Below are 11,967 nucleotides of genomic sequence, written 5' to 3' on the forward strand. Positions count from 1 at the left end.
TAAGAATATATATAACGTAATATTAGTTGTAATATTTACTATCTTGATAAAGACTATCAAGGAATCACGTCACATTTGCTTAAATATGTTTTTAATTTATGAATTATAATGTGAAATTTGTTTTTCTTTATAATTCAAACTTTAAACTTCTTAGTAAGAAAATTATTATAATAAATTTTTATTAATATTTTTTCATAAAAATAAACTATTTTTTAGTGTGAATAGTATGATATATAATTTTCAAGTGTAAACTATGAGTCAACTTGAAATTTATTTATTATGTAAAAAAAACTAACAATAATATTATAATTTAAGATATTTAAAATTTACACTAGAGACGAAAATCAATTTTGCATAAAAATAGAGATATGAAAAACATTACATCTTATATATAACTTTATAATTTTTTAAAAGATGGTATTGAATAATTTCACCAGAAATTAAAAGTTAAATTATGATCCATGAGCATCAAAATAAAAAAAAAAATATTCTAATTACAATTCATAATTTTTTATTCCAATTGCAATCCACAATATATTATAATACTTCCTTGTTGCACTCATTCTATAAGATTGGAGTAGAAAAAACTTTTATCAATTTTACATTACTTCATACATTCATCTATATATTTTAGGTCATCCACAAAGAAAATAAATATACTATTTTTTTGATAGATTTGTAACTCAATACTCTTGATATACTCAAATAATACATTAAATCACCACTTCTATAACTTCCCTCACACAATTATATAATATATCTAATCCAATCATTTCTCAACCCAAGTAAAATCATCAACTACTCATTACTATACAACATTATAATAAAATCATGCCATCAACATTAAATTACAACACTTAAAATGCTCTTGATCACCTCAAAAATTCAAGTCTTAATTATTAAACAATCCAATTCAAAACCCCAAGATTCCCAAAGACCCAGAACACTCCAACCCTTGCATGCATATATGGTGATGAGAAGAAAAATAAGAAAAGCCTAAACCCTAAACTCAAAATTTGGTATTAGGTTATTGGTTTTTCTAACTTGGAGGGTCAAATTTTTCTTTGTTTATGAAGAAGAAGAAATTGTCTTTTGGAGAGAAGGAGAAAGATAGGAAGAAGATGAATGAGGAAAGGGAATAGAGTTTTGTTTTCTTTGAGAAAGTAAGAAGGAGTAGACTTTTTCCACACCCTTTAGTTGCTAAGTTAAGCTTCTCCTCCTTTTTTATTTTTTAATCTATTCAAAACAAATTTATCTTCAACCAAAATGTAGAGTCCTCAATGATTTAGCTCTCATTACTAACTACACTACCCATTTAAATATATATATATATATATATAACAATAGACTTCATTAATTGAATTAAGGTTAACTACATATTAAATTTAATTGCATACACTTATTTTATTATAAAAAAATACAATTCCATACACTATGCTGATAAAAAAAAGCAATTCTATACACTACTCATAATTTAATCCATTTTCTTATATTTTTCAAGATATAGTGGAAGACGAAGAACATTTGAGCAATGTGAAAGTGTTAAAGAAGAAAATTATTTATATAGGTTCAATTTTGAAGCACACTCTTTCTTGAGTGTTGATCTAAAAGTGCCATATGAAAGGGAAAAAAAAATCAATTAAATATTATTTTCTGATTATTGGCAGCCGTCCTACGAAAACCTACCGATTACAATATTATTTATTATTTTTTCTTTTAACGAAGACCTTTTGAAGTCAAAATCTAACATTGCTCTTGTTTGTTAAGAAAACTAAAAAAACCTGTCCAAATTTATCTCAAAATAATTGATATTTTCAATTTAAAATGTTTTATCGTCAATTATATTTTTCTTAATTTGTCTTCACGTAAATTACCCCAATAATTAATTATTAATAAATAAAATAAAGGTAATGTATCTATTAAAATAGTAAGACCACTTTAACAAAAACATACCACAAAACATATTTATTATTATTATTATTCTTAATCTACATATAAAAAATTTAAAACTTGAGATAATTTGGAATGGAGGTATTAATTTAGTCACACCCACTTCCCTTTATTATGGACCTTTGTCCTCCTTCAAAAGTCAGTAGCCCAAATTTGAACAACCCCAATTGCTTGTTGAAGTTATCATTTCTGGGCTGGCTCTTATCTTCTATGATTTTGCTTAAAGCCTTATTCAAACTTTTGACTGCACAGTTTTTTTGACTTCAAATCAAGTTGTTTAAGATTTCAATTTCCATTGCTTTTGATTGTTCCAAGATTTGATTATCATGACTAAGAGGAGGCAATGAAACACATAATTCATAGCTTTTGATTTCCTCAAAATAAAGCTCTTGAATTCTTAGCTGATTGGATTTACTTATAATTAATTTCCTCTTGTATTATTTGTCTCATAAATTACTCCAATGAAATGACTTTCTTTGACAAAAAAAAAACTACCCTTGTTAAAAGAGTTTACTTGTAATTATAAACCTTATGTGAATATTGAAACTGAAATACCTATAAATGAAAAAATTGTTGAAAAATAGCCCTTTTTCTTTAAAATGGCAACTTTTTTTTAGACATAAAAAATACATGTATTATTAATTAGAAGGGATGTTTTCAAAATGCAGATGATCACTCCAAGAAATTAATGCAAATCAATGAATTTTGAACTACTATAGCATAGCTGAAAACCATTGTCTGTATCTAGCACATAGAAAAGCATGGAACAGAAACTAATTCTCCATTCATTTTCTTAGGTGTTGCCATCACATACACTTAAGATTGGCACTTGTAATTTTTACTAATAAATATTGAAATTTTCATACTTTTTGAATGTACAAAATGACAACATCTCCAATTCAACACACCCTTCACCACAAGTCCAATTTATCAGCCATCCAAAGGGAAGAATAAAGACTTCTCACACCAAGCACTTCCCCTGTATCTTCATTCTTCACAAATTGTTCAACCCTTATCCAATTAAACAGCCTAACTAAGATAAAAATAAACGCAATGGCATAGTCATCAAGCCTATCCCAATTGACTTATCAACTCAAAAAAGGATAAATCACATTTTATAAAAAGAAAATAGCATATCAATATCTTATCTTGAAAACTATAGATGAGATAATTTTGGTCATGAAGCATTAGAGTCATCATTTTCTTCATAATCATGTAAATCAAAGAAAGGGTCCTTGAGCAACTCTGCAGCAGAAGGTCTAGCCCTTGGCTGAGCAAGACACTTCTCTATGAAGGCCTTCACTTCAGGATCTTGGATCTTGCTCAAGGCTTCAGGTCTCACACCTGATGACACCTTCTTGTATATCTTGGCAACATTGTCACATTCACTATATGGAATCTCTAGTGTTACTATCTCCAACACACACATTCCAAATGAGTATATGTCAACCATTTCAGTGTAGTCTTCATCATACAACTCAGGTGCCATAAATTCTGGTGTTCCAAGAACTGAATGTGCAGAGTGGCTCTTCCCCACAATAGCTGCCAAACCCAAGTCACCAATCTTAACCTAAGAATATAAATGAAACAAGAATAAAATAAAATCAGTTATGACATCTTGCAACAAACAGCAACAAAAAAATCATAAGTTCATAACTATACTGATTAAACCATGAGTGCTGAAGTTAGAATGTCCATAGGCTAAGAGTTGGGTATTAATCTCTCAAATATTGAGATTTATTTAAGAAACTAACCTCTTGCTAAAGTTCAATGATTATACCTAAACATGTATCTAATGAAAGCAGATTTCCTAAAACCATAAGCATTAGTAATCTAATTTCCAAGGTTTTGCATATCCGTTATTAGTTTCATCAACATTCTTGATATTATGAAAAACCATGGATAAATGTGGTCGGTGAAAATCACAATTGTTGTCACCAACACTTCAAAAACCTTGACATTGCGACCAAAATAACAGCTGCAGACAGTTTTTGTAAAAGCTTCATAATTTTTATTACTTTCTGTCTTTTGGTTGATTTTTAACTTCACAGTTAAGGAAACATGATCTGGGAAAAAGAATGTTACCTGGCCAGTGTTCCCATTGACAAACACATTACTGCAGTTGAGGTCTCTGTGGATGATACAAGGGTCATGCACATGCAAGTAATTCAACCCTTCCAGAATCTGCTTGGACCACTTTTTCAAGGCCCTCATGGACACATGCCTGTGTTTCTTCCTGTACTCCCTCAGATTCCCACTGGTGCAGACCTCAGTGATGAAGTTCAAAGTGTTGTGTTTCTCATCCCTCCAAACACTGTAAAGGGATATGATGTTTTTGTTGGTCAAGCTTCTGAGCAATCTCACCTCAGAGTAAAGCCTTTCCACCATTGCAGGGTCATCACTGAAGTTCCTCAGCTTCACTTGGTTCCAAGCCACCTCTATCCCTTCTTCTTGATCAAATGCCCTGTATACCTTTTTCACAGCACCACATCCCAGAAGTTCACTGTATCTGCCATATCTTCTAGTTGGATCAAGTTCAACAAATGGCTCTGAGTCTCTGTCAGATGCATCAGGCTTAACACTTGGCATCTAGCACCAAAACATTAATCACAACACAATCAAAATAAAGGGCAAAAAGTTAACTAATTACACACTCAAAATTCTTTCTAGGTCTCATTTTCAGAGTACAAAAATCATCTGTTACCATAGTTTGTTGGAGAGAAAAAAGGAAAAAAGTAACCAACCCATCATCAAAATTCATATAAAGATTCTTACTTTCCACGTTAGAAAATAAAAAAACAAAGAACTGGCTAGTTGGTATGCATGAAAATCAGATCAAAATTAACCCAAGAGGCAACTAATGAAACAGAAATCAAATCTCATTATGGTTATGGAGATCATTGAGCACATTAGCAGAATTACATGAGAAATTGATAACAATACATAATGCAGAATAGAGAAAGGAAACGAAGTGATGATGATTACCATGAAGAAGAAAAAAATGCTATTTGAAGAAGAAAGAGGAGCTGAAGAAAACAAGTATGTGAGAAGAAGTAGAATGAGACACAAAAACAAGAAAGAGCAAGGTATTGGAGGAAACTATATATACACGCAAAATCAAGGAGGGTACGTTAGTTAAAAGGGTAATTTCATTAGGATTAGATTAGATATTAATTATTAGATATCAGAAACCGTTTTACATAATCTTTTTCTAATTGGTGAAAGATGATAACGAAAAAAAATACAAAATAAAATTTTCATTATCCATATCAACTCAAATTAAATTAACTTAATTACTTGTTGTTCAGATCTTTTTTTAAAATGATTCAAACTAGCATTCACTAGCACTGTTTAAGAAACAAAAAAAGCTAAAATAAATTCACTTTGCACAATATGTAAAAAAAAACGTACAAATTAAAACTACTATCTTGAATTAAAAATAAATAAAAAAGTTGTAAACAAAATCTGTTCTGCTAACTATCTCGAATTAAAAAAGATTAAAGATGTTTTTAGATATATATTTTTAATCTTTTATATCTTTCGACTTTTATCTTTGCTTTCAAATTAATTATACTATTTAAAAGATATCAATAATTGCAAATAATTTTATACTATAATATAAACTATTTATCATAAATTTAAGACATAAATTATATGTTCAAAAATAGAGTATGATGATAAGGAGTGACAATATTAAAAAAAATAAAATTACCATCATTTTTTATATCATTTTTAAAATAGTTACTACACAAAGTCAGTACATTTGTATTTGTCATGTACATTTGTACATTTGTATTTAAAAAGTATTTATTTAAAGGAAAACAAAATCAAGGATTTTTTTGCCTCTCATAATTGAATTTGGTTCTGTTTTTTTTTTTCAGGTTTCTAACTTTATTGTGCCCTACAGCTTCATGGTGTTAACTTTTTTCCAAGAAAATCTGTTGAAAAGGAAAAGAAAAAGGTGCAGGAATCCTATTATGAGATGAAATTTCATAATATCATGCAATTTGTACTATTTTTTAAATGTTTCTTCTAAATTAGTTCTTTTAAGATTTTAGATTAAGAATATCGATATATTGAAAATTAATAGTCATAACACAACCAATTAATAACCATTTATTGACCTTTTATTTGTATATGAAAAGGTAGATAACATATGAAGTAGGCTAATCTTGTTAATTTATTTTAATTAGGTTAAACTAATAATATGTTTGAAAATATGATGATTTGTAACTAAATTTAAAATCATCACTGATGCTTATCCTTTTTAACTTGTAAGAAATAACTGAATTTTTAAGATTTTTAAAATAATCACGGATGGTTATCCTTTGGTAGTTTTAAATCAATTGTAAAATCAAGCATCAAATTATATATTTATAATTAAAATTAAAATTCCGCAACAATAAAGAATTTTTTCAGCAAAAAATAATAGATTGAATTAAATAGTATTAGTTTTATTTGTTACATCATTTATAATTTATAAATTATTCACTAACTGAAAAATTAGTTTAATAAATTAATTTATTAGTCTCTAGTTTTTAAAATTATAAAATTAGTCAAGATTAATTTAAAATATAAAGTAATAAATAATTAAAATCTAAGTAACTGATATTTGATCTCAATTTACAAACTATTTTATAATTTTTTTATTAATAATAAAATTTAATGTAGGTATCAATAATTTTTTAGTTTAACTTAGTAATATAATTACTAATTATTTTTTATCTTTAAATTAATTTATATTTATTGATTTTTTTAGTGATTTTTTTTAAATATATATTGACTACTCAATTTTCTTATTATAGTACACCACTTGCTAAAGGCTTTAAAGGGGAGTAGTTGATGGTTTAGATGTGGTTGTCTTGGTTCAAGTAAAGCTTTGTCTTAGATTACGTCCAAGTTTCTCTCTGGGTATTTCTCTTTCTCTGATTGGTCTCTCAAATTTTTGGTCTATATGAGGATGGTTTCTTGACATATTATTGAGCTCAGACACTTATATTTTAAGGGATTTTCTGAGTAAAGTCAGGAGTGTTTTTAATTATAAGTGTCTGGTGAAGTTTTTTTTTTAGGTGGGAGTGACTTATGTCTATTATTCTGTATAAGGGTTGGATCACCCATTTATTTATTTTTTATTGTCGATAAGAAAAACACCACTTGTTAAGTAATAATAATTGAAGAATTTAATTTTATTAAAGATTAAAAACTTGTTGCAAAATAATACAAGAGCCCTAACCTATTCATTATTTTCATATATAAATGATAGTTATATCATAAATTAATTAGAGATATATGTAAATGGGGGTATGATATTAATGTTCTATAGTTAATTTCAATATATATTTAATTCCTTTAAATGTATAAAAATTCTTCTAATAAATATATAATACTACTTCCGTTGTTAATTGTATTTAATATATTAACTAATTATTAATTTTGATGGATTACTATTCTAAATGAATAAAGAAATGTTTTTCAACAAATAATGTAAACAATTAATATCAATAAGGTTATTTTTTTAATATGGTTACAAGGAGAGCAAAAAATTCAAGTTGAATACTTTAATTTTGCGTAATGGTTAGTATCTCATGAAGTAAAAACATTCAAGTAATACTTTAAATGATGAATAATATATAAATGAAAACATTAACAAATTTATTAAAATTTTAAAAGCTTATACATAAATTGATTCATGTTTCGAGATTCAGATGAACAATAAAAAAAAAACAGATACTATTCTCTTAAAGTTTTAAGTATATATCTTAATATACATTCAATTTTATGTTATTAAATTTTAGTATACATTCAATTTCCACTAAATACAGAAAGAAAAGTTGTAAAAAAATATCTTCATATACGAGTAATAATAATAAAAACATGTTATTAATTTTTAGTCAGCTAGACAATAATCATAACTATTGTTTTTAATATTTAATTGGTATTATTCTTGTTACTTTTTAAATGATAAATATTTTTCTAATTAAATTTCATACTATTTTATAATAATTTAACAAATATACGCATGATCGGTCAAATAATCCGTGAGAATGCGCCAATTATTTACTAACTAATTTTTGGATTAGATTACCTAATTTGTAAGATTTTTAAAATCATCACTAACGTTTATTTTTGGTAAACAATCACAATTTATTTAATTACAAAAAAAATTAGTGAAATCAAGGATCAAATTGTATTTTTTATAGTTTAAGCTAAAATTCCCAAACTTAAAAGATTTTTTTAGAAAATGAAACAAACCATAAGTGAAAGACTATACTAATGTGGTTAAGTAAAAAAGAACAATATTTTTAATCTGATATGGAACAACTAAAAAATTGTATATTACTTGATAAATCAACATTAGTGTGATAAACTTTATGTCGACTATTCAATATTCTGAATAATTTTCTCATAAAAGTTGCAGATCAAAAGTAAGTTATCTCTATTTTCAGATCATGAAAATGAGTTTGAGAGACGTTTGATTTACACCTGAATCATAATATCGCAAAGATCAAGCATGGCAAGACATATTTTGCTTCCAACTTCACAAGCAAATGCTTCCCAAAAAATCACTCTTTACTATTTTTTTAATTAACAACAAAAAATAAAATAAATAACAAAATATTAAGAATGTTTCGTATATAGAATCTCCAAAAATAAATTTAAAAATAATTAATCAATTAAAAATTAGATACTAATTTAAAAATTATTTTATAATTTTTTATTAATAATAAAAATTATTTTTTATTAAGAATGTTTCAACTCGTATATAAAATTTAAAAAAACAAATTTAAAAAATAAAAAAATAATTAATTAATTTAAAAATTATTTTATACATTTTTATTAATAATAAAAAATATTTTAAATGTCAATAATTTTTTATATTTGATTTAATTAATATAGTGATTAATTAATTTTTATTTTTAAATCTGTTATTTAATAATATTTTTTAGTACGATCCAAAAACACGAAAATACACTCCAAAAAAACATGATGATCCTTTTGAATTACAACTACCAAGAAACATAGCTGACCTCCGTATATTCCTAATCACTCCATATATTTATATGCTTTAAGTTTGACATATGAAAAAATATTTTTAAAAATTTGAACATAACTTTAAATGGTTTATACTTGTGTGTTAAATTACAATTTAGTTTTTTAGAGTGAGCTATTCAAATCATGTAAAAGCATTAGCTGATGAAAATGAACTATGCAACTTTTTATTCAAATCATGTAAAAGCATCAAAAGTTATTCTTCTTGAGTCATGGCTGATGAAAATGTGAGTTATGCAACTTTTGATTCAAATCATGCAGAAACATCAAAACGTATTCTTCTAGATTATGGAAATGAATTATGCAACGTTTTACTGAAATGATGTAAAAGCATTAAAAATTATTCTTCTTGGGTGATGATGAAAATGAATTTCGTAAAGAAAACCCTCACATTTTGAAAGGTTGAAGTGTAATAATAATCTGGTGTTAGTTACTCCATGAATCTTGCAAAGCATGTGTAGCATTAAGTGGCAAAAGATATATGAATCCTCAATACTGTGATGAAGGCTTGCTTTCTCCCGTGATCCTATGTTTAGCTTTTGCTCTTATTGGAATTAATAAAGGATACACCAAACAACATGTGATTTGAACAAATCTGTGACCAAAACTATGAGTAGTATCAGAAACCATTTGCTGGTTTTCTGCACTTAATTGTTTAGATGGAATTGTAGTTGCTGCCTTTACAACTTACCATGTTTTTTTGTTGTTTTTTTTCTTTAGGGTTTATTGCAGATATTGATTTCTTTTAACAATTCATATACCTTTATATAGATCATGGGTCTAACTCTGATCATGGTCACATACTTAAGAAATCGACCAAGTTGTTCATCAATCATACAACAATACATTAGGGTTTCGTTGTTGATATGAGCTAGAACAAATATCTGAGTGCAAAATTGTGTTGTGATGCACGTGAAGAAGAGGTCACATGTTGAGATATGTTACATATATATCTTTTCATCCACCCTATACATAATTTCTCAAAGTGAGAATAATGTGAATGTGTTTTCTTTTCTTCGAAAATTGTCATCTTCAATAATATGCCATTCGCAAAGTAATGGAGTTTTGTTTGAGACAATATTTCATACCAAATAATAATAATATAAATCTTATAGATATTAGAAATTCAATTGTGTGTTTGGGTTATATGTTGAGAAAATATAAAAAAGTTGCTTACTGTACTATATTATAAGAAGAAAAAAAACCTCATAAATTCGTTGTTTTAATGTTTTTTATTAAAGATGGTGTTATAATTTTTTATGTAAATTGGTTCATACATATTGATGATGAATTTCCTTAATGCATTTTTCTAAAAAGACGTAATAGATATGAAAAAACTACACTGCCTACTAATATTTAAATATATAAATGTGTTCTATAATAATATTTTGTAATATTATATATATATATATATATATATATGATGATATTGCCATTTTATTACTAATATATAAAAAAAACAACCAGTGGTTAATTGGCTTACTACATGGTATAAATTGTTTTGAATTTCTCATTTCTTAAAATTAATTTAATTTTAAAATTTTAGTAAAACTACCTAGAATATGTTAATAACTTAGTTTAAATTTAATTTGAATAAAATTGAACTTACAAAATAAATTAATAAAAATGACAAAAACTTATCTAATCTTTTAAAAGTAATTAAAACTTCTAAAATTAGATTGTATATTGTCATGGATATCTCGAACATCTAAAAGCCATCAACACTCATTTTTTGAAAATATTTTCATCTAGTCCCACTCAAGATTGGGAAGAGGGTGGTGTACTATTAGTTAGTTCAACCTTGTATTAAAAAGTAAATGCAACTTATCTAATGGGTCAATTATACGGTTTGTTAATCATCAACAAAAAATTCAATAAAACTATCTAAAATATTAATAAAAAATCACAGGAACATATATATATAGGTTACATGAAATCAGTTAAGGAAAATATAAACATTAAAGATTAAATAATATTAATTAAGATTAAGAGGATAATTGGATAACTAACTATGAGTTTTGATTTAGTCTCCTCATATTTTCTTGTTTTTCCTTTTTTTTTCTTTTAATAATATTTTTTTCATATAATGACAGATGATTGTTGTTACCTTAGGTTTCAGCTTAACTGAGTTTCTTAATGATGTCTAACCTAAGAGTTTTTATAAAAAAAAAACACTAAGGTTTCTTATAAAAAGATAGTCAAATTTTGATGGTTTGAGACCACGTAAGCTTTGAGCCAAAACATTGACATATATAGTGGGGTCTGATGAAACATATATGACATCTCAAAACCTAATGTTGATTAGTCACAACTCTCACTTTGAGCCTTATAGTCTCTAATGATTCATCCTCATCCCTATGTTTCTATGAAAATCTCTTTGCAATAACTTTTAAGAAGTAACTCTTTTTTCCTTTTAACACACACTATAGGATAAAAGTTTAAAGTGTTTCTCTTACCTAAAAAATGTTAGAATTGTGTAAAACCTACAAAACACATTATAGGATAAAAGCTTCAATTGTTTCTCTATTTCTGACCTAAAAAAAATATGATACAATTGTGTAAAACCTACGAGATAAAAGGAAAATTAAGATAATTTTCATAATCATAAAGTGTTTTCTTATATATTTTGTTATCTCTTTTTTACATTCTTCAAAGTTATTAATATTAAAATTATTACTTTACTATTAATAAATATTTTTTATGCGTGGAATGTAGAAAAATATTATCTTCAAAGAAGACAGTCGAATAATTGATTCATAAAAATTTAATGTATAATTTATGAAATATATATTGTATTCTTTAAATTTAAATAGATTTTAAATTTAACTATTTTTTTTATTTTAAGGAAATATTTTATGAAATATATATTGTGTTATTAAAATTTAAATATATTTTCAATTTAAATACTTTTTTTTGTTTTAAAGAAATATTTTAGGAAATATATATTGTGTTATTTAAATTTAAATA

The 11,967-nt window shown here is 25.9% G+C and overlaps 1 protein-coding gene across 1 annotated transcript; it reads right to left on the reverse strand.

Moving 5' to 3' along the window:
- Positions 1-2,714: 2,714 nt before the first annotated feature.
- On the reverse strand, positions 2,715-5,070 carry LOC137831310 (putative serine/threonine-protein kinase WNK11). Its single transcript, XM_068638942.1, has 3 exons — positions 4,936-5,070; positions 4,036-4,539; positions 2,715-3,520 (listed from the first exon to the last, which is right to left on the reverse strand). The coding sequence occupies exons 1-3, from the start codon at positions 4,936-4,938 to the stop codon at positions 3,128-3,130; spliced, it is 900 nt and encodes a 299-aa protein (XP_068495043.1). The 5' UTR covers positions 4,939-5,070; the 3' UTR covers positions 2,715-3,127.
- Between the last annotated feature and the right edge of the window lie 6,897 nt (positions 5,071-11,967).

The sequence above is a fragment of the Phaseolus vulgaris genome, chromosome 6 (genome assembly GCF_051622355.1).
Source record: "Phaseolus vulgaris cultivar YP4 chromosome 6, ASM5162235v1, whole genome shotgun sequence".
Classification (NCBI taxonomy): domain Eukaryota; kingdom Viridiplantae; phylum Streptophyta; class Magnoliopsida; order Fabales; family Fabaceae; genus Phaseolus; species Phaseolus vulgaris.